This window comes from Siniperca chuatsi, linkage group LG6, assembly GCF_020085105.1.
Source record: "Siniperca chuatsi isolate FFG_IHB_CAS linkage group LG6, ASM2008510v1, whole genome shotgun sequence".
In the NCBI taxonomy this organism is placed as follows: domain Eukaryota; kingdom Metazoa; phylum Chordata; class Actinopteri; order Centrarchiformes; family Sinipercidae; genus Siniperca; species Siniperca chuatsi.
In genome coordinates, this window is record NC_058047.1 from 18,131,070 (window position 1) to 18,154,956 (window position 23,887).

Sequence of the window (23,887 nt, forward strand, 5' to 3'; positions counted from 1 at the left end):
TTAAAAATTAATACACCCTTCAGAATATTAATTAAGCATTTTTGGTTCATCAGGTACATAGAAACACTCTCTTGCAAAATAGATCTTGATCTCAATGGTAATACTTGATTAAATAAAGATGGTTTAAATAAATGAGGGAAAATCTTGGAGGAATGGTGTTCATCCCTCCAAAAGAGTTCCACAGACTTGGCAAGGAGCACTGAAGCTGTTCTGGAGGCTCGTGGTGGCCTGACTCCATACTAAGACACTTCATGTTGGTTTTTCCTTTAATTTGTCACCCATCTGTATACATTTTTAAGGAGCGAATGTTGATGCACTACTCAGCAGCAATGCTATGTCTAGTATAGGGAACCACTCCTGAAAAACTTTTAAGCTCAGAGCTATAATAGTTTGAACTTTCATCTAGTTTTGTCATTCACCTTTTCAAATACGGTTACCTGAACACAGCACTTGTCACGTGAAAGCTCCCTATGAAGAAGGTAGGGAAAGAGAAGATTCAAATCCACAATATGAGGAGCACATTCTGTACACCTGAATGAGCTAAGGCCCCAGGCAGCACAGGATATATACCTGAACTCATAATTGAAATGGGAGTCAGGATACTGTATACACACACACACACACTGAGCACACACTTCGTCTGTCAAACAGGTCGGTAGTATCTGGGTTAATGAGTGTTTGTTTTTTGGCAACACCCAAGGATGTCTCATGCATGGAGCCTACCTACGCCTATTATGGTTTCTCTTAGTAAGTCTTACAGTAAGCCAAGCAGATAAGCACTGTGTTAGCCATATTTATTTGGATCCCTTTTAGCTGCTGCCAAGGTAACGACAGGCATGGCAGTGTTTTGTAGAAATAACAAAATTGCAGATAGTACAGATGAACAACCACACATAAAAGGATAAAATTACCCAAAAGAGACTTCTGAGAGTGTGTATGTGCAAGCATTGTGGGCCAGCATAGGGCTTCCTTGTAGTATCCCAGCTATCGTCATAGGCACAATAGCGCTGCTGAAGGCAGAGATGGCAGATGCCTTCCTGTATCCTTACTCACACAACTGTATGTCTAACTGCACTGACTGACTCTCAGCCAAGGTTGATAATGCTAATCATCACCCACGTGAGCTATTTCCCAGAAATCTCAAATTGTTAGACTCACACAGCCTGACCTGTCACTGTGGTGTGACTGTGCCAACTAACTGCCAGTTAGTTTAGCCAAATGCATTTTGGTTTATATTGAAATAGTTTTCAATCCACCATGAGAGTCACGTGCATTTCAGCTCCGTTCCACTTAGCAGTAAACTGTGTCTAAACAGATCAAACCCTTTCAGCCCGTTATCCTGGCTGTACGTCACAGCTATCAGTTGGATACTGAGTACATTTTCATTGCACTGCGCAATAAATTATGGCCTAAATCTATTATTTCTTGGCCCAATATGACTTCTGTCAACATCAAGCATTGCCAGCTATTGGTGGTCTAACATTATATGTATTGCGCTGGGCATTAGGTGATTATAATTGTCATCTAGTATATTGCTGAAAGGATTAGTTAGTTAATCATTAGTTTATTTTTTTCGTGTTTCTATTAACATTTTTTATTCAAACATCCTTTTAACTGATGTTTTAATGTTTTTATTTAACTATTTATTTTAATTATTTGTATTTGATTGCTGTATCTTTGTCCTATGCATTTTTTTAATTGTAAAGTGTTTTGGGACTGAGTCGCCTGGTGATTTTACACTTTAAAGAAATTGATTGATTGAGTTGATGGTCACTGATAGTTGTGATAATTAATAAGTCATTTACATTTGCTCTAACTCAATTATTTGGCATTGCTACTTTTCACTAGGTCATTAATTTAAAGTAAATACTTTGGGGTTTTTTACTGTTGAGCAGACAAAATTAACAAAATGATAGATAACTTAATTGAAATCTACTGATAATTTTCTCGATTAATTGATTCTATGAAATGTTAAACAATTGTGGAAGAAAATGCAGTCCAAAACCCAAACATATTAAATTTACTGTCATATATGACAAAGAAAATAAGCAAATCCTCACATTTGAGAAGCTGAAACCAGAGAATATTTGGTATTTTTGCTAGAAAAATGGCTGAAACGATTAATAGATTCTCAAAATAGTTGCATACTAATCAATTAATCAACTAATTGTTGCAGCTCTGGAATAAACAGACATTTAAAATAATCAGTTGCATCCCTAATTTAGTCTGAATTTCTTTTACCAGTGACTAGGGATAGCATCTTTATATGTCCAAACTTGCCCTGAATATGGCTTTTAATGGCATCTGTGGCTGTCTGTATTACCTTTTTCCTAGGTTTGCATCTTCTTTTTTACATAGCTTTTATGTGCATTAACAGTACCGTATGTAGAGAACTGATCAAAATGCAAGCTTGGCCACTTCCGTGTTTGTTGTCTTCAGGGCTCCAGACTACAACTATTTAGGTCTGACCATATTATAGAGACAGTAGAGTATAGAGTGCAGTAGGTCCATCCTAGCACCTTGCAAAAGTACCCTTTATTTATATTTGTAGGGAGGTGTAGGAGATTCTGTGCAACACATACAGTATACCACTGCTTTTACAAGAGTACAAGACAGTAGCTTGAAAAGTACAGTACAGAAAAGTAGTAAGTAAATAAACATATGAAGAAATTCCCTCTGACCTAAAGGAGATAGACTAGATTGGCTAGATATTTATTTACTTTATATTATTTAAAATCTTCTTGAACTATTTTTTATGCACCATTGGTATTAGTTGTGACTGTAGCCTAATCTCATAGCCAGCCAGAATAGAGCCTATTATCCATTAGTGCTCTGATAAATAAGATGGACTTGTTAGTCCACTTTGCAAATGTGTAGTATAAGTATAGCTGTACTGTGTCAGCCATCCCGACTATTTACGTATGCAGTCCTAGGTTTCTGCACCTCCGTAGTTGAAAAATTTAGTTTCACAGTGTGGTACGAAGGCAAGACAGGTAGGTGTTTGTAGTTCTGCACTATTTGTCTGGCGGCTCTGTTGGTTGAGCAAACTGATGTTGACACACCCAGAGTTTCGGCAGTTATGTGGCCGTCGGGCCTGTGAAAGACTGCCCAGTGCTTCTCATGTCACCGCCTGTTTGGCTTGTTATTATTGACACGTATGGCCCCATTAAAACCATCTCATATCGCTTAATGTCTTTTATGATTATGTGATTTATGTCTGAGGTCTATGGCAGAGGGTTGCGACTGTGAGACGATGTTTATTCTTTTCAAGAAAAAAATAAGATAACGTAAAGTTATTAAAAAAGACGAATTGTGAATGAATTGTTGAATTAACCAGCAACCTAGGCTTGTTTCAGTTTGTTGACTTACATACTAATGACCTGATGTTAATAAAATATGAATGACATATCCATAAGTTGAAGCACTTGTATTATCAGGTGTGTGTGTGTGTGTGTGTGTGTGTATGAAAAACAGGTCTGGATACTTAAGGAGCTTCAAAGTTCTCGTGTATGTTTACACATTTGAAGTGGGCAAGTTCCCAGCTAAGTCTCGGACTAGGAAGAAGGAAGTGATGCTGAAGATGAATTAGTTGAGGGATTGCAAACTGCAAAACTTCTGTCCAGTAGAAAATACTGATTAATACTGAAATTTTGATTAAATGGGAACCAAAGTAAATGATTCAATTGACATCTAAGTTCTTTTTAGAAGGAAAAGTATGCCAGGAATTTTTCTAAAAACTGGAATAGAGATCCTGTGCTAGCTCTGTCACATTCTTTCTCTCAGCTTAGATCTAGATGTGCTCTTACAGTCAATTTGCCCCATGCAGACACATTTCAAACATCCAAATGCAGCACAGGAGAGACTCAGGTCCCTGTCCCTCCCACCACCGTCATTTAGACCGTCTTTGAAGTGATTAGATGAAGATGTAGCTGTAAATGCCATGACAAGGATGGTTAGTTGACGGAATGGCCTGTTCGACTCCTGGCAGGTGTCAAGACGGTGCCTGGTGCCTACTGGTCCATCTGACTAATTTTAAACTAGGAGATGGATGTGTTTTTAATAGGGGCGTGATGATACACGATACTGGGTTCATGAGAACAAGACGAAACGATATTTTAACAAAACTTCAATGATGAAATATGACATGTACAAATATATGGAAAAATAGCCCTTTATTTGACTCAAGTCTCAAAACAATGCAGGTGCATTTTAAAATATTTTTTAACTGTGCATGCATGAACTACAGAAAATTGCCTCTTATCAGCTGCAATAAATATGTCTCTCGTTATTGTCATGGCTCTAGGACTTGACTGTGGAAGTTGAAGTGCAAAGGCATTTGTCAGCATTTCAGTGTTTTCTTCACTCGCGCAGTTGATTTTAGTATAGAGTTGTGTGGTTCTGTAGGTGTCTTTGCTAAGCAATGCACTACTGTGGACATGGTCAGCAGCAAAATGTATTTTAGCCATGTAAAATCAGTTAAAGTATACGCTATATTATACACCGATTCCAGCAAAATCATTAGTTTAGTCTTACCTCCTTTGGCTGTCACTCATTCCTAGTACCAGTCTCCGTGTGACTGGAATGAGTTGCAAAAGATGTCAAACCTCCACACCTTCATTCCGTTAACCTCCTTTCAATAACTCATTACAATAGATAGTTTCTGATAACTGCACCTACTTTTGTACATAGATCACTGTTGTTGTATATATTGTGATGTTTTAATTTTGTCTAATATTGTTTTGTTTTTTTTGCACTAGCTGTATCTATGTTTTAATGTCTTGTATTGACTTGCCTCCTGTCGCTGTCTCTTGGCCAGGTCATCATTGTAAATGAGAATTGGTTCTCAATTTACTTATCTGGTTAAATAAAGGTAAAATAAAAAATGTATGTTGCAGCTGATCAAGGTGGAGCCAATTTTAACTACTTTCGACGGTTGGGTAGTTAAATCTATCTTATAAGATCATTGTAGGTTTAGTGTGTAAGATCTTAATTGGCAAAGTAACTAGTAACTGCAGCTGTCATATAAATGCAGTGGAATGAAAAGTACAATGTAGTTCCTTGAAATGTTGTGGGTTAGAAGTATAACGTAACAAAAAATGTTAAGTAAAGTACAAGTACCTCAAAATTGTACTCAAGTACAGTAAATATATTTTGTTACTTTCCACTTCTGCATAATATTGATACAGTTAGTGCTTGCTTGCTTTCTGAATAAATGCTGAACAAGTTGTAACAGCTGTGAAACTTGTTTGTCAAATCTGTATGCTCAGAATGGCAAAGTTAACCCCAATAGTTCCTGGTCCAACAGAACTAGGTAGGCAGCAGGGAACCCAGGACCCAGGAACTAAAACCAGAATTCTGCTCCTATGGTCAAAATGCAGCGTAAGTTCCTAAACATGGTCCTGGAGAATTTCCTGCGGGCGAAAAAGGCCACTAGACAGTCAGACAGGCCTTCAGCAAGCCTTTCCCAACACTGAGCTGAAGTGGACATAGCTTCCTGTTTGATGTGCTTGGGGAAGTTTTAAGGAATCATTTACTTAGAGCGCCCTTCTCCTCCACTCTGTCACACTTTGCACCTCCTTCCTTTCCCGCTTGTCTCCTTGACTCTCCTTTGTTCTTTCCCTTTCAACATGGATGCCAAACTCTGTTTCAAGTTATTACCCCCTAATGTAAACCATTGCTCCAGCTTGTCTGACCCAATGAAATGTATCTTTTTCAACATTTTTTTCCTGTTCTATGTGAGTTAATGGTTATTTAAAACCGGAATGACTAATACCCTGGTCAGTGCATGATGTGGACAGAATGACACGGTTCTTCCTCGGTTAATGGTCATGGCTGTGTGATTATTGGGCTTCTCCTCACCCTGCCCCCTCCAGCTTTGCTGTGTTGGGGATTTCAAAATTGATAAGTTGTTTCTAGTAAGCCTATATGCGTCTCAGCACCCTAATGTTGTGAAGCTTCTAATTTATCAGCTTAATTTGAATGTACAAAGTCATGTGGATTTTTGTCTTACATTACTCTTCATATGCTTTGTAATTTGATCTGTGATCTATCACACCAACGCAACTTTATATTATCTTGATAGTTCTTTTTAGATATATTATTTAGATTTAATATTTAGATGAGAATAAGATGCTTATGAGATTCAAATCTGTGTTTCCATTATATGCTTCCATTACTTTTTAATTCCCATAGAGTACTGGCTGAGGACGTTGTGGGATGACGAAATGCACGCTAAAGTTGCATGTTTGACTGGGCTCTGTAGAAACATACTGAAGCCTATCAGCTGGTGTTTTCTGCCTTGTATTTATGAGTCCAGTACAGGAGTTGCCATGGGAACTAGCATTACCCCTCAGGAGTAGCTCCAGTGAATGTACAGTAGCTTGTCCGTGAGAAATCCTTCTGCTGGGTTTTCCAGTTAGGCAGGAGAACAATGGGATCTGTTGAATTAAACTGATCATGCCTGCAAGACATGCCTCTCTCCTCTGGTTGTGTGTTTGGGGAAATTCAAATACACATGAATACACAAACACACATACACACGATTAACCAACAAAGCTGATGTGTCTATACCATGTTCACTCCCTTCATTTCTCTGCTTGTCAGTGTAAAACTTGCCTCTATGTACTCAGTAACACAGACTAAGAAGAGGGAAGCAGAGAAAAAGTAGTCTAATTTTTTTTTCATACTCCCTAACATCCCAGTAACAACCCTCCCTTCTGTTCAGCTCTTTAGTCAATGAGAAAGTGAACTCTGCAGTGCTTTTCCTTGACAATTGCTATTTATGTCCCTCTCTCAAAGACATACTCTGTCTGAAGGGGAAACTCCGATGTTGCCTGACCTGCTTTCCACAGTGAAAGATCCTGTCTGGTTAGAGGGCAGGCAGCACTTGGGGCACTCCTTCACTGTACACTCAACTGTGCTCTTTAGTCAGCAACAGTCAAACTTGACTCTCATCCTTGGAAGACATTTCAGCTTTGCCTTGGGAATACCAGCTGTACTTTATAACACAAAGCCACTACAGTTCTGCTTAGACAATGTGGCTATAAACATTATCAGTGTCACTAGTGTTTTTTTTCTTTTTTTCTTCCCAGTTCGGTATTGCTAATTCTGAGCCTGAGCTTGTGTTTGGTGCTAATTAGCAAGTGTAAGAATGCTAACGTGCTAAACTAAGATGGTCAACATGTTAGTATTGTCACTGTGAGCATATTCGCATGCTGACGTTAGCATTTAGCACAATATACTGGGCCTATGTATAGCCTCAGAGCCAATAGCATGGCTGTAGACTCTTAGTCCTGTTTCACCTGCCAATGAGGAGCTTCAGTAGTGGGCTGAAGCAACCTGGGGTGCATTTTTATGCTTCAAGTCTTCCGTTTTACACACATACAGTTTAAGTCCGAAGTTTACATACACTGAGGTGCTTTTAAACTGCTTGGAAAATTCCAGAAAATGATGTCATGACTTTAGAAGCTTCAGTTGGAGGTTTACCTGGTGATGCATTTTAAGGCCTACCTTCAAAGTCAGTGCCTCTTTGCTTTACATCATGGGAAAATCAAAAGAAATAGAAAACAAATTGTGGACCTCCAAGTCTGGTTCATCTCTGAGAGCAATTTCCAAACGCCTGAAGGTACCACGTTCATCTGTACAATAGTACTCAACTTGACTACTCAACGCACTGAGGCTGTTGCTGCTGCTCTGCTAACATGCTACGCTTCTGTGTAGACATGGCGTAATACAAAATTAACGTGGTGAGGACAGTCAAAGCTATGCGGACACAGAAAGTAGTGAATATTTTTTTGTGTAAATTAACTCATTTGCATAAAATATGTTCATAAACAACATATTCATTCAAACATTCAGTCTTCAAGCTGCAGTCTTCTGGCCTGTGGGAGCAATATATTGATGCTCTGCTCTTTCTTTCTTTCCAGGGGGTAAAAAAACAGAGAGGCAAAAGCAGGCCATGCATCATCACCATTCTAAAAATTTGTGTCCATCACCCTTGTGCATATGTGCATAATTTAGACCTTTTTATTTTGGCATCTATATTCATGTTGCGTTATGTGTCTGTCTGTAAGAAACAGCAAAACATCGCTAGTTACAGCTTGTCATATGAAAACTTAAATATGCTTTGGTTTTTGTGACCTGCAGTCAACAAGTTGAAAGTAATCTATAGATTAATCCATAATGAAAATAATTGTCAGTTGCAGCACTGGTTGAGATCAGTAGAACAAAGACAAGTGTGAAAGGTAGAGACCAGAGAGTATACGTGTAGCTGTAACTGCAGTGACTCAGACTTGAATGTTGAGATGATGAGTGGTGGAGAGCTCGGGCAGGGTTGTAGAGGAAGAAAATAGATGGTGGAATGGGGGTGGAAGAGAGGAGGATTGCTCTGCAGAGAGAGAGCTGCATAGTGAAACTAGAGGTTGAGTTTGGGTGAGACCTCTACCTGCCTTGTCTTCTGAATGTTGATGACCACAGTATATAAAATTCTGATGCTTTCTTTGACTCTGGCATCTCGTAAGCCTAGAGTGGTAGTTTGCTCATTGAATATGTCCATATTAAGATACAGAACCTGCTGTGGAAGCTCTCATGGTAGCTCTCAAGTTAGAGAGGGTGTGTGTGTGTGTGTGTGTGTGTGTGTGTGTGTTCTCTGCATGTGCAAGCTTCTCTGACTAGGTATTTCTGTGTGTTTATGCGCATGTGCATATGCATGGTCACTGTGATACAAAATTGGAGGAGGGAACTCATTACCCAGCTCTTTTTTTGAGCTGAGGTGAGCCATGTAGCCTTCATGTGGTTACTCTGAGCTGCTCCACTTATTCAGGCTGTCAGTTGAGCCTCTTTGGTCACCATGGCCAAAACAATGGTTACATTGCATTTTTACTTGGCACATCTCGGGACACTAGAACCACGATTACAAGAGAAGATGCTAGACCACAATTAGGCCCAGAAACATCTGTCCATACATATATATATATAGTAGACTTTTAGTTTAAATTCTTATCTAGAGTTACGTAACTCTCGGATTTCTTAATCAGTAGAAATACAACCATTAGGATACTTGGTATTTTGTCTCGTTTTTCAATACACATACAGAAGATGAGAAGATTTAGCTTTTTTAATGGAATAAAAAGGTCTTTTAACAATAAGTGAATAGGAGCTGATTTGACTGATTTGTACACTGATTTTACTGAGTTGGCATTGAGGTCTGGACCACTGTCTGGGGGCATGATAGTGCGGATTCCTTCACAGCCTTGTGTATCAGATCCTCCAGGGTGTAGGAGGTCAGACAAGGTCAGCCTGTTGCAAAGACCTGCCAGTTAATTGCCACAGAAATATGAGTTATATAAAAAAGATACAATTTGTTGTTGACTTTGTTGAGAACATCTTAGCACCCACTAGGGATGGGGTTCGCAATTTTTTTTTTATGCCAATTTCGAGACTGCTTAATGATCCAAGTCTTTATCAATACCACTATTGATACTTTTCTATAAGTTTGGTGGAAAGACGAGACGAAAATTAATTCTTAACATAACTGGTATTGCTTTTATTGCTTATCTGTTTGATTTCTGAACAGAATGAAATTTGCCTAGCCTTCAATAAATACTGCTGATGCTGGGCATTTATTTGAAAAGAAATATGCAGGGCCCCTTCAACATAACGTATAACTATAAGAATAGTAAAATAATATATCAGCAGAAAAAAATGTAACAACAACAAAGATTGGGTGAGCTTGAGCTGACCACCATCTAAATGAATGAAGTTGGCGAATGTTTTGTTTGCACATATTTTGGCTGATCATTAAGCACAACTCATTACTAGGCCCTTCAAACGTTCTTCTATCAGACAGAATGCAAGTGACATTTTTAATTTGGTAAAATGTGCTAAATATTAAAGAAGCTGTTTTGTTTATGTTTCAGTAAGTATTTCATTTTCACACTAAAGTGTTGGTTAATGTCTATACTTTGTCACTTTAAGAGATAGCATATTTTTGTATTATTATCAGTTGGATTATTATTAACGCTGGATTAACGAACGGGACTTGCTAGTTGGGGGAAGTTGGGGTGCACGCACCATGCATACCTTGGGTGGAGGAGGATGATTGTCCTGCAACAGCAGCTGGAGTTGGCGGTGTTCCGACTCAAAGACAGTCAAGGTACTGCATTTTGGCTTTAACTGATGCGCAGTGTTGAGGTGCTTTAGCATTGATGTTGTGTTTCCCCCTTACAAGAAATTAACGTTACGTTATAGGACCCGCTGGTCTCAATAGCAGTATCAATAAGCTCGGACCTTATTGATTTTCGTGTTTTGAGAAATTTGGAACCAGGTCCTTATAGAACCGGGTCTCTATCCCCATCCCTAGCACCCACAGGTCTCTTTTATTGTTTGGTTTGCTCTTAGAGCCGCAGAAATACATTTGCTGACTACGTTACTGTGAAAGAGCTACTACGTGATACCGTTGATTGCATTTGTAATTGACTTATTAGACAAGGGTGGATGGATTACATCTTGTCTTTGGGTATTGTCGTATTGACCCATTTTTCAAACAAATGTTTGAACTCATTACTCTCATACCACTGTTCTGTTTTTTGCTTTCTTTGCATTTGTAGGTAAGCACTGTAGCATACTATAACTTTATATTTTTTCTGGGTCATGTCAAGGGTGGGAAGAAAACTGTCCTACCTTTTCATGCTGTCAGCAATTTCATGTATCCATTTATGACCTTTTTTCAGTTGTCTGCTAACCTCCTGTGTCGTCTCCTGTGTCTTCTTTCCTTTCAGGGACTGGAGAGAGTGGCAAGAGCACCTTCATCAAGCAGATGAGAATAATCCATGGGTCAGGCTACACAGATGAAGATAAGAAGGGCTTCACGAAACTGGTCTACCAGAACATCTTCACCTCAATGCAGGCAATGATCCGTGCAACTGAGAACCTCAAGATCCCGTTCAAGTACGAACAGAACAAGGTGTGTACTGCCAAGTGTCAGGGTGAAAATATTGTTGTGTGAGGTAACATTAGTGTGAGTTTGGTAATAGCAGTGAAATGCTAAATCGGTGAAGCACTCTTTTAATTAATTTACTCAAGATTAAATGACTTCACCTTAACTAGTCCTCAAACTAGTTTATGACCCTTCATAATGCACAATGATAAATGGTAATAGTTTAATTATGTTTCATGTGGCCAGTTTGGATGAATCAGTTATAACATGTTTTGTTTACATTTCAGACATCTAGCTGACTCTTATCCTTGAATTGTAATTGGTGAGCAGGTAGAAGTTCATTGTCTTGTTCATGGACACAAATGACTTGATCCAAGCAACAGAGGCCACTCTCTGTCTTAGTGTGAATTCTCATTCAGTCTCCTATGAAATGTCTGGCCACTGTTGTCAGCATGGCCAGTAATCCGTGTGCTTGAATGCTCAGTCCAACACTCATGTCCAATTAATCTCATAAACCACATTCAAGTAGATCATAAATCTGGCAGTAAGATACGATGTAAAGTAATATAAACTGCTCTTCTAGAGTGAACTGTGACCTTTGATAACTTATCACTAACTGAATGCAGGCCGCATACTTTGTATTCTAGAAAGGGGTAGTTTAAAAGTGGGGATATGTGTGTAATACTGTGTATAAGATCAGGAATATAGCACTGAATGCACTATTACTAAGGTAGTAAAGGTGGCAAATGTAGAAAGATGTGCTATTGCCCTGGAAAAAAAGTCATAATTTACTGAGAAACCACCTGTCACCACCCACTCAGATTTGGAGGCTATCACTTATACATTTCACTCATGAATTTAATATCAGTTATTAAATTGACATGTTGTTGTTAAAAGTGTGCTATTTTGTGCTTTATTTTTTGTTCTCCTAGAATAATGCCCAGGTTGTGCGCGAGGTGGACGTGGAGAAGATTTCATCATTCGATCAGCCGTACATCAGCGCGATAAAGATGCTGTGGGCTGACCCTGGCATCCAGGAGGCCTATGATCGCAGGAGAGAGTACCAGCTCTCTGACTCAACCAAATAGTACGTCTATAATCTATTAATCTACTAGAATGACTATTTACTTTATATGTAGAAGTGGAGAAGCAGTATCACTGTGCAACTGTGTCTTCCAAGATATCTAATGCAATGTGATGAAATTAGTAAATAACAGTTATCCAGTCTGTGAGAAATGAAATAGTAATAAATGAATAGACCTTTTTCAGCAGATTTCTACCTGTGTTAACATGCACTCAACTGGAGGAAGGAAAGGCTGATGGGGAGAGTTTGGGAAAGGGAGGAAAGTTGGCAGGTTTATAAATGGCCGCTAATAATATCAGGGCTAATTCCAACCTGCATTAATCCATTTCAGACTAATATGGCTCCTTAAAAAGTTGAGGATTTGGGAAAAAATTAAAGCTTATGCATAGATTTATTTGAGTATACTTTTGATAAATAGATTTTTATGAGCTACTGCTGGCTATATGCATATTTGTTTGAATGTTTTGTAATTGTATGCGTTTTTAACATAAAGCAATTGTTTGCATCTGTTGTTTGTACATGTGGTCTCGTACTGTTGAGAGAGGTGGTTTGCCTACATGTGCATCTCTGTCATATGTTCCCCTCCCCTTCCACAGTTACCATAGTGATTTAGAACGAATAGCATCATCAGGGTACGTGCCCACTCAGCAGGACGTGCTGCGGGTTCGAGTGCCTACCACCGGCATCATTGAGTACCCATTTGACCTGGAGAATATTATCTTCAGGTACTGGTGTCAAGTGCTGCCGATGATGTCACTGGTTGGCTAGCTGCTCGACAGTTGGTCAGCCAGATGGAAAACATTGATGCCACTATCTCCATCTACCCTGTGCTGCACAGCAGGGCTCAGCACTTTAACACATCCCTGATGGTACACTCTCAAAGACTGACCTCAAGAACACGCCCCAACCCTCCTGTCAAGACTCGCTAGAAAAGCAGTAATTTGTATTTTCACCCAGGCAGTCAAAGTTGGCCTCTGGAGTACTAATACTTTTTGGAGTCAAGTTAAAAGTTGCTGCTTCCCTAAACCTTCACAGTGAGTACTTTGAGGGGGAGCAGAGGATAAAACTGAGGAATGTTTTGACTTTGGGAGCTGCCATCAAGGATGAAGCTGAATTTCTAAGAGAAAATCTGAGGGTAGAGGTACAAAAATATCTAATCCCCTCATAACTCTTGGGAATGGTTTTCTGTGGTTACATCTGGACTGATCCACTTGCTTTTGGAGGGGGTGTGCTGTATCTGCTGTTATGCTTCACTTTCTCTTTCCTCCCTCTCTCTGTCTTTTGTTGTCCTTCCTGTCTCTAGCTATCTAAGTGATCTGGATCGTATTGCTGAACCGTCCTATCTACCAACCCAACAGGACGTGCTTAGGGTTCGAATCCCAACCACTGGGATCATAGAATACCCTTTCGACTTGCAAAGCATCATTTTCAGGTAGAAGAAGAACTACACTACTTTGACTAACCCCACTTTTGTATCCTACTAGTGTTCTGTTTTCATTTTAAAGTCTAAAAGGCCATCTTAAGTCTGAGTCAACATGTTTGTGTCACCTGCAACATGTTTTATGTCTCCATTTTGTCTGAATATGTCCCCAATCCATTCTGTTATTTTCAGTACATTCAATGTGCAATGTTACAATGTTACAGATTCTACTAGAGCTGAAATAAGTAGTCGATAAATCAATTAATTGGTGAACAGAAAATTAATCAGCAACTATTTTGATAATGGATTAATGGTTAATGGTCAATAATTGGGATTTTTCCTTTATCTGATTTCATGCTGCACACGATGTGAGTAGTTTTCCAGACAACAGCAGGAAACAGTAAAAGGAGTTGGTTATCTTGCTGTGGAGTTGGACGTGAGCAGCCTGTCGCTTGCAACTCTTATAATAATAATAAAAAAAAACTTTATTTATAGAGCACTTATCAAAGGAAAGTACAAAGTGCTTCACAACAAGAGAAATAAAATACCACAAGAAATAAAAAACCCATAATATACACAAAAGCAATAAAATAAACAGCCAGTTCAGGTAAAATCAGGATATGCTTTCAGATAAAAATGTGTTTTGAGAAGAGACTTAAACAAAGACACTGACTCAGACAACCTAATTTCTTCAGGCTAGTTGTTCCAGAGCCTCGGGGCCCTGATAGCAAAAGCTCTGTACCCCTTAGTTTTCAACCTGGACTCAGGAACAGACAGGAGACCCCTGCCCGAAGATCTCAAACTACGTGAAGGTTCATAAGGGATTACAAGGTCTAAAATATAGTCTGGAGCCAGGCAATGAAGAGCCTTAAAAGTAATCAATAAGATCTTAAAATCAATCCTAAAACAAACAGGGAGCCAAAGAGGCTAAAACAGGTGTTATGTGGTCGTACTTCTTGGTCCTGGTTAACAGCCTAGCAGCTGAGTTCTGTACAGTCTGCAGTCGTGTCAAAGTTTTTTGATTAAGACAAGTGAACAGGCTGTTACAATAATCGAGGCGTGAGGAGATAAAAGCATGTACAACAGTTTCTGCATCACTAAGATTTAGAATAGATCGGATTTTTGCAATATTTCTGAGGTGATAACATGATTGGACAAGCAGAACACCAAGGTTTCTTGCAACAGGCTTGATATGTTGTGACAGGTTACCAGTGGATGGCAGTATTTGTTTAGTGATGTGTTGGGGCCCAATAACAAGGATTTCAGTTTTATTTGAGTTGAGCTGCAGAAAATTTATCGACATCCAGTTTTTTATGTCAGACATGCAGTCCTGCAGAGAACTCAACGTACTAAGGTCAGTGGGCTTGACAGGGAGGTACAACTGTGTGTCATCCGCATAACAATGAAAAGAAATACCATGTCTGCAGATGACATCACCCAAAGGAAGCATGTATAAGGAGAACAGTATTGGTCCCAGAATTGAACCTTGAGGCACACCGTACTTGATATCGGAAAAGGATGACATGAAGTTATTAATGCTGACATAGAATTTCCTATTGGACAGATAAGATGAGAACCAGTCTAGTGTAGTGCCAGATATGCCCACCCAGTGCCTCAGTCTATCTAAAAGAATGCCATGATCAATTGTGTCAAAGGCAGCACTTAAGTCCAGCAGCACAAGAATTGAACACATGCCTGCGTCTGCATTCATTAAAAGGTCATTAAGGGCTGTCTCAGTGCTGTGGTGTTGACGAAAGCCAGATTGAAACTTTTCAATGGTATTATTGTTTTCCACAGCAGCAAGAAGCTGCTTGGCTACAAGTTTTTTGAGAATCTTTGAAATAAAAGGCAATTTGGAGATTGGGCGATAGTTATCCAGGAGGATGGGATCAAGCCCAGGTTTTTTTAGGTCTGCCTGGACACAAGCAGTTTTAAAGTAAACAGGGACGCAGCCAGTAGACAGTAAGCTGTTAAAAATAATTTATAAAAGGGGCGCAATACAATCCATAACTTCCAATAAAAACCTAGTTGCGATTTTGTCCAGAGAGCTGGAGGACACTCTCATAAACGACATGATAACTGTGACAAATTGCTCAAAGAATCCCTGAGCGGGTGATCCACATCTAAAAAGGCAGAGTTGGGGGTGATACCAGATCTTATTAACTCCACCTTTCCAGTGAAGTGCAAAAGAAACTTTTCACAATCAGCGTCACAATCAGCAGGGGCACAAGGAGAGGCTGGGTTAACTAACTGATCCACAGTCTTAAATACAAATCTGGGGTTGTGCTGATGGGCTGAAATAAGTGCAGAATAATGACTGTTATTGCATCCTTCACCATCCTATTATAAAGGAGTAATAACTCTTTCATGGCCACAAAATGGACCTGAAGACCTGATTTCTTCCATCTGCATTCTGCTCTTCTGCATTTCTTTTTACAGCTTCGAATACTGTTATTTAACCATGGCTGTTTTCTAGTCTTTGAGTTTGGTCTATTTTTCAGAGGAGCTATGAGATCTAAGATTGAAGAACACAGGTAGTTAAAATAATCAACCAAATCGTTGGTGTTGGAGGAATCGGGAAACACGCTGCCAGGAGAATCGAACAGTGTATAGAATTTTGAGGCACTATGCTCATTAAGGACATGTGTGTACTTAGAGCAAGATAAGACAGTACTAGCAGCGTCTAATTCACAGTTAAAAATAATGCATAGGTGATGAGATACAAACATGTCCCTGATTTCCACAGATGGGGTTTTCAGGCCCAGACTGAAGACTAGGTCTAAGGTGTGGCCACGGGAATGAGTTTGGCCAGACACATGTTGTTGAAAGTTAAAAGAGTTAGTGATATTTAAAAAATCACCAGCAAGGGCATTAGAGGAGTCATCAACATGAATATTAAAATCACCACAAAGAAGAATTCTATCATAATTTAAAACAAGACTGGATAAAAACTCAGGGAATTCCAACAAGAAGGAGCCAGCTGGTTTAGGGGAGCGATAAATAATAGCAAATATGACCGGGAGGGGGTCGCCAAATTTAAACATGAGCACTTCAAAGGAGGAAAAATCATTGCAAGCTATGAGGTTACACTTTAAATGCTTGCTATAGACAGTAACAAGGCCCCCACCTCGACCACAAACCCTAGGGCAACTAAAGCAGTCATAATCCCGAGGGCACAATTCAGCCAGCTGACTGTGATCACCAGGACGTAACCAGGATTCAGTTAAAAACATAAAGTCTAAATCAGTCGAAGAGATAAAATCATTTAAAATAAACGTTTTGTTAGAGAGGGATCTTACATTGAGAAGAGCCATCTTTAAAAGTCTGTGCTGGTTCAGATTTGAGGTTGAGACTGGAGGTAGGGTTCTGGCCCGGATCTTTATTAAGTTGTTATTATTGCTGTGTCGGCTGTGTCTGTTTCGCATTAGGGACCTATGCGAAATTACCACAGGAATGTTAAAAGTGGGCTCCAGATAGCAGCACTATGATCAGTCCACAAGGGGGAGGTAGTGACAGCAGATGGTGCGTGGCTTTTGGTGGGCAGAGAAGAGGAAGAAGAAGAGCGAGGGGAAACAGGTGATGTAAATATTCGTGAGGAGTATAGCACAGCGAGCTGCAGGTTAGCCGCCAGTATGCGACTACCTGACTTGTTTGGGTGAAGACCATCTCGTGCAAACAAGCTAGAACGATCCCAGAATAAGTTAAAGTTGTGAATAAAACCAACGTCATGTGTGCTACAGATAGACTGGAGCCAGGTATGAAGGCTGAGGAACTCTTCATTTAACAGCTCACTGTGGCTGCTCCCTGTTATTACTCCTTTGCCTAAATTAAAAATTATCCGCTATAAAAAAAATCTGAAAATGACTTGTTTTGGTTTTGTTGATGCATTTTTTATGAATAATTCCAGTTAGCTCTGACCTTGGTGACGAATACATGCATTTCCTATGGCTGCTTCGCAATTAAAGCCACAACGTGTTTCGCCAGTTGAACAATTTTAATGTAAAAAAGTGGCAGTTAGATGTTCTGTTTGCATTATTAATAACTTAATATAGCTCGGACACGGTGTGAAGAGAGTGAACAGTAAACAGTGAGGCTGATATCAACAAGAAAAAATGCTGTGCTGGAGTACATGCATGCATCATTTCCTTTAAATCCATCGTACGTAGACAGGCATTCTGAATCCAGCGTGGGAATGGCGGACCCTGCCACTAACAATAAAAACTACTAAATAGAGAGGTAATTACGTAATGTAAATGCATTGAATGGCTATTGCAGACCATAAATAGTATCAAAGACGGGGTTTGATTTCATGAAAGTCTTAATGATTTTAAAAATACCAAACATTCCCTAGTTACTCCAGTGTCAGAATTAACTGCTTTTTTGTCTTAAATGATAGTAGACTGACTATCTTTGGATTTTGGATTGTTAGTAGGACAATAAAAACAGGCTAAGATAAATTTGTGTAGATAATTATGTATTGATACTTCATGACGATGCCCAAGCTGTAATCTATGAACCTTTCAGTTTCTGAACATGCAAACTTAAATGCAGTATTTTTACATAATAATCCTTCCTAGTTTTTCTGTGTAGTCCAGAGACACAGCCTCCAGGACTTGGCACAGAGTCTTAGGACCCGCCACCAAATACGTAGAGTAGATTCCCTTCCTCCCTCTCTTACAAAAAGGAGAGAGGATGAGATAGAGCTGGGCCCAGGGAACAAGTGTGATTACAGAAGAGTGCAAATCGATAGGAAGCCATCATGTCAGCCCCCTCCTACGTTTGGCAAGGCTAGAAATAACTCTGTTTGCAATGAGGTTGTGCTGAAGAGGTTCCCAGCAGCCCTGCTGGAGCTAGCCGATAGGCTCTACTCTGCTTGGCTGTGCTGCTGATGGTTAATCACTACATGATTTCAGTGACATCAGTTTTGTGTTAAGAGACCTAAAATACAAATATGAAGTTTAAATTAATGTGAGGTGTCAAGTTTTATTGGAAAAATGATTATTGAGGTTTCTTAATTTAGTGATTTATGAGAATGTGTTGTTGTATATCTGTAATTAAACATGGAGGATATTTGATGCAGGATGAGAAGTTCCCCAGCCTAACACTCATGTATAGTAACAAGGAACATGTCGGGCCAACTATACTGCCTCTTCTTGCAGTTGAGAGGGCCATAAGCTGCAACAAGGAAGCCTTTCATTTACAAACATCTCCATTAGGCTTCCTTTTCTTTTAATTGGCTTTTGAAGTAACAGAAAATGTAATTTCACTTGGCATATCCAGCATAGGAGAGCTTATCGTACTAAGTAGGTCACTCATCCTTGCTAGAGGAAAATAAGGGGTCGTCTGATGTGAAGGAATTTTATTTTAGGCTGGCTCTTCTGGAGGACTCCATTTATCAATGCCCTCCTTCCTTCTGGCAGACTCACTGACTGTGTTCACCTTTGCCATGTGTGATCAAAGTTTTACTGTCTGTGGTTTAGAATGGTATTGGGTATCGGATGAAATTTTCTGGAATAGAGACTACTCATCAGTTAAGTCACTTTGAGTTTAATTCATCGTCTGAATTTGTATTTTCGGTAGTTCAGTTAGTTTAAGTGGACAATCAAACAATCTGACTTTTGCCCTTTCTGGCCCTCTTCCATTCTTATCAGAATCAGAAATCAGAATCAGAAATACTTTATTGATCCCCGAGGGGAAACTCTTTACGGCAACAGGCAGCATGCACGTGGCGCATGCGCACTAGGTCGCACTAGCGCATTAGGTCTTCAGTCTAATTTAATTTGATTAATTCCCCTTTTCTTGCTTTTAGTACTAATTTGAAAAAAAAAAACTCATCCAAACACAAATGTGGACATTAGAAAGTGGGAAACGGAAACAATTTTATCATAGTCAATCCATGTCTCCTACCCCAGAATCAAAACACATGCCTTACAAGCCCATGTTTCCATTTTATCGCCTTCTTCAATGTTTCTTCTTTGATTTCCCAATTCCTTAATATTCCGTTTTTTCCTCATCTCTTTTTCTTCTCTTATCTGTTGCTCCTCTCGTATCTCTCACATTTAACACCCTTACAGGGACTTCTAAACAAAACATTTTGTACTGCTTTTATCTATTGCATGGACTGTCCTGCATCTAATTTGTGGAGAAAGGAGAGAAGGATGGCATTCTTTATAAACACACAAACACTTCCTTGTAGTCATTTTGGTTCACTGCAGGGAAGCTTTGCTCTATCTTCTCTCTGTGGTTCACTGATAGAATTTCTGCTTGAATCATATTCCTGTCTTGATGTGACCCAGATCCTTGGCTGATGGCTTGTCCTCAGCCGAGTCACTTCAGGTTCTCCTCTGGTGCCTCTGTTATGAAATTTTAAATAATTTAAGTTAAAAGTAATACATGTAATTAAATTAACTTGTTTGATTTGGGACATGTGTATTCTGATTTTTCTGTGGTTCAAGTTTGTTTAACACCCATGGTAAATCCAAAGATTTAACAAGAGTTAAATCTTTGAGGCAGTGTTGCCAACTCTTTTCCAATGAAAGTAGTTAGCACTAGCTCTAAAAGTTGCCAGATGACGTCATATGCCAATTTACATATTGATGATGTCATCCCACATTCATTTGCATAAAAGCTTAGTAGTTGTGTCGGTTGCAGTGAGGGAGAGATTACCTTAAGCCATATAAAAGGTAGATAGAGAAAACTTTAGCCAAATAATCACAAACTCGCTACAGGGACGTTGTATATTTAAGTTTAAAAAAATATATATATATATTTTTTAATCTACAAAGGGAGTGTGAAGATCAAACAAACTCTTTATATATTTACAAGATCAAAGGAACTATTTACATATGTACAAGCTATAGGCACATCCTAATCGAGAGATTCGGAGAGAAAGAGTGAGAGAAGTGTCTCTGCCAAAGCCTGCCAAACACGCCACAGCTACTGTTGCCTGTGAGCATGGCACAAGAGAAGAGGGAGAGATCCCGGTGCTGTTGGCAGAAGAGCTGTGCAGCACACATAAATTACGATATAATATATTTGATTATATTTCTCGCCTTTTCCCTTATGGTCTGAATGGTCGCTAAATGCATGCTAACCTATCTGCCACTAATTCTACAGTTAAACAACTAAACAATGAAGAACAAAAGACTCAATTAGACTCAATTTAGAGCAAATTGTAATTTTTTCTCTTTTATGCGATTCTTTCTGCCCTGTTTGATGGCTCTCCATCTCATCCCATCATGTTCCAATCAGGATGGTGGATGTGGGGGGTCAGAGGTCAGAGAGAAGGAAGTGGATCCACTGCTTTGAGAATGTCACCTCCATCATGTTTCTGGTGGCGCTCAGCGAGTATGACCAGGTCCTGGTGGAGTCGGACAACGAGGTAAGACAGAGACACAGAAATAGTTGTGATTTCTGAATTGTGCATACATAACATTTTGTCACACTATATTCATAATGAGGCTTCAAGTCTTGTTGTATTTTAACATGCCATCACAAGGCATTTGCAGTCCACTGGTGCTGAGCTGGTAACTACCTGGTGAATATAGTGGAGCATGTAGCTGCTAAGGAGTTATAGATATTTCTCTCAGGAGTTGGTGGCAACCAAAACATAGCTAAAAGCAGAAAGAATATTGGACTTCCTTTGGTGAGGTGGTCAGAAACACAACTTTAAATGAATGCTTATGGAGGTATGTGTCTGCTAGATGTATAAATAAGCAACTGTTTGCTAACACATTCACCATATCAACTTTATAAGGTCATAATATGTTAATGTTGTGTTAACAGCTTGTTGTGGTCAAAAACTCAGTTAATGTAGGTTTAAAGCTACCTTACCTGTTCTGGCATGAGGGTTTAACACCAACCATTATGTAGTTACAATGCAATTTTATGATTTATCTATTGAACTACCATAGAATTGGGAGTACCCCCACATGTACACACACACAGTCATGTTTATTGATATGTCTCTCACAACAAAGAAAAAGGTCTATCTCTTTACTCCACAGATTTTGTTTGTCCTTGTCGTCAGCTCTGTCTTCTCTGACTGTTCAGATAGAATTATAGCTAATAAAACTAATGTGATCAGCCCCTGCATGTCCTCTGCTCCTCTCCTGACAACAAACCCTTTCTTATGACCTGGTCATATGACAACTGGGTTTCATAAACCAGACCCAGCTGCCAGCTTGACTCACTATATCTGCTGTACATCACTACAGCTTCATGGTCAACAGTTTAGCAGGGCCAATGTTTGCCCACTCTGGCAACAGTTTGTTAACTGCACACACATTGTATACTGGGACTGCTCAGATGTGGGACCTTATTGAACACACAAAGACAAGAATATGTTTTCATTTTTGCAGGTTGCTGTTTATTTGCTTTTCCTGCTTGTAACGTGTACACGGTCACAGGTGGTAGGCCACAATAGACGATTTTGATGTTGTTAACTGAGCTCTGTTGCTAAATGGTTGATGGATGAGACAAGGCTGGGCAGCGGTTAGGCATCACAATCAGCAGAGCTTATCCTGTCGTGTTGACAGGCTCGAGGGCGAGACTTTGACTCTTAAGTCCAGTCAGAGCCTGACGAGATTGTTTTTAAACATCTTTGATTTTGTCGGCCAGGATCATATTATCACTCGCGAAGACTAAACTGTGGGAGTGAAGCTGGCAAGGAGTTTAGATCAGACAGAGCAAGAAGACTCATGTTTGACAGCAGCTCTTAGCTTTTAGTAGTTTACATGAGTAGGTTTTCAACTCCACTTGCTCCACTTTTTGTGTTTGCTAGACATTTTTCTTTGAAGGAATAAATCTTATATGGGTAACGTTCTTGGATCAGTTAACATTAACTGTTTCTCATCTGTTACTACAATAACCTGTATTCACTGTAAATGCTGCATTCCAACTGCCACACCACAATGCCATCCAGCTACAGTCCATCACTATTAGCAAGCTAATGTTTTGTGTCAGAAAAAGCACTTTGTCTGACAAATGTAAACAGACAATGTCCAAAACAGTGAACAGTGACTTCTTTTTTTTGTGTATTCATGAAGGGTTAGACAAAACAATGAGCGTATTAGCTTTGCTAACTGCCTATTGATCGCAGCTAAGCTATACAAGCGATGTTAGCAAACATATAATCAGAGAAAGAATATTATTGCAGGTTTGGGTAAATCAACACTCAGTAACTGCTCTTTTGTTTCTCCATTTATTTGTCTTTGAAGTGAAACTGAATGTTAGTTTCATTTGGCTACATTTTTATTATCCCTGGTAGCATTTTTTTTCTGCTGACTGGATTGTTTCTTTCACTTTATTTTTGAATTAAGTCATTTTATGGCACAAGTCCAGAGACCCTTTGCCCTTCCACCCGAAACAGAAGCCAACAAAATGACTGTCCATAGTGAAGTTTACTGCACTGGAAATCACTAGGATCTGTTATAGGTTCAAATATAGATATAGGTATGTAGCAAAAACAGAAGAGGTCATGCCCCCAGAATGTAGCAGCTAAAAACTAGGAAGTAAGGGCTGTACTTTTTCACATTAACAGACTCACCACCAGTAATGTATGGCACTTTTCAGCACTGCCTTGGCAGCGTTTCAGAGACATGAAAAGGTCTGTTCAGTGTTGGGGCTGCTAGTTGAATGTTAGAGATAATCCTGGAAGTCAAATCTGTACCTTGTAATATTGATATTAACCGCAGTAGCATCTGTGCATAGGCCCCTTTTTTAAAAATCTATTAAGAATGTATCCTAACCTTTATTTTCATATTCTGTCTCTCTCTCTCTCTGTCCTTCCTGTCCCTTGTTAGAATCGTATGGAGGAGAGTAAAGCTCTGTTCAGGACCATCATCACATATCCCTGGTTCCAAAACTCGTCTGTCATCCTCTTCCTAAACAAGAAGGACCTGCTGGAGGAGAAGATCATGTATTCTCACCTGGTTGACTACTTCCCAGAGTTTGACGGTAATTTTATTTATTTTTTTGTTTTGCCCTTCTACTTTTTTAGACATATCAACTACAACATACATTTTATATAGTTTGCCTATCCCAGAATGTTTGTGTAGTGTAGGACCATGCTTTAGCTGAGCCTCAGCACTGAATTCAATTCCAGTATTTATTTAATTAATTATCCCTACAGGTGAGAAGTTGAGCCATTGATCAAATGCTGTCAGTAATGCTGTGTCTACTTTTAGCCAATATCTGATGGTTTTTAAAGGCCTTTTACCATTATGATCAGCACACTGGCTGCTTAACAGTGAAAGTGACTTCATCCCAACAGTGTCAGTATCATTATTTACACACACAGGGTGAATTTTTAATTTTTTTGCCACTCTCTATCTATAACTTTATCTAGGCTGGAACCTTTCACTTATATTTTTGATTGTACAGTGACACCCTGTGGTTATAATGCTGTACTACAATGCAAACTGATGCTTGACTGAACATGACAGGT

General features: G+C 39.3%; 1 protein-coding gene across 3 annotated transcripts in view; it reads left to right on the forward strand.

Annotated features, from left to right (window-relative positions):
• LOC122877558 (guanine nucleotide-binding protein G(q) subunit alpha-like) overlaps positions 1-23,887 on the forward strand; it is a 36,310-nt gene that overhangs the window by 7,204 nt on the left and 5,219 nt on the right. The window contains exons 2-7 of one of the 3 annotated variants that reach the window (XM_044199279.1): positions 10,779-10,963; positions 11,869-12,023; positions 12,617-12,745; positions 13,324-13,452; positions 20,692-20,821; positions 23,244-23,397. In XM_044199279.1, the coding sequence (XP_044055214.1) occupies positions 10,779-10,963; positions 11,869-12,023; positions 12,617-12,745; positions 13,324-13,452; positions 20,692-20,821; positions 23,244-23,397 (882 nt within the window). The remainder of the gene's footprint in view (positions 1-10,778; positions 10,964-11,868; positions 12,024-12,616; positions 12,746-13,323; positions 13,453-20,691; positions 20,822-23,243; positions 23,398-23,887) is intronic. The other 2 variants (XM_044199281.1, XM_044199280.1) reach the window with 2 other exon arrangements.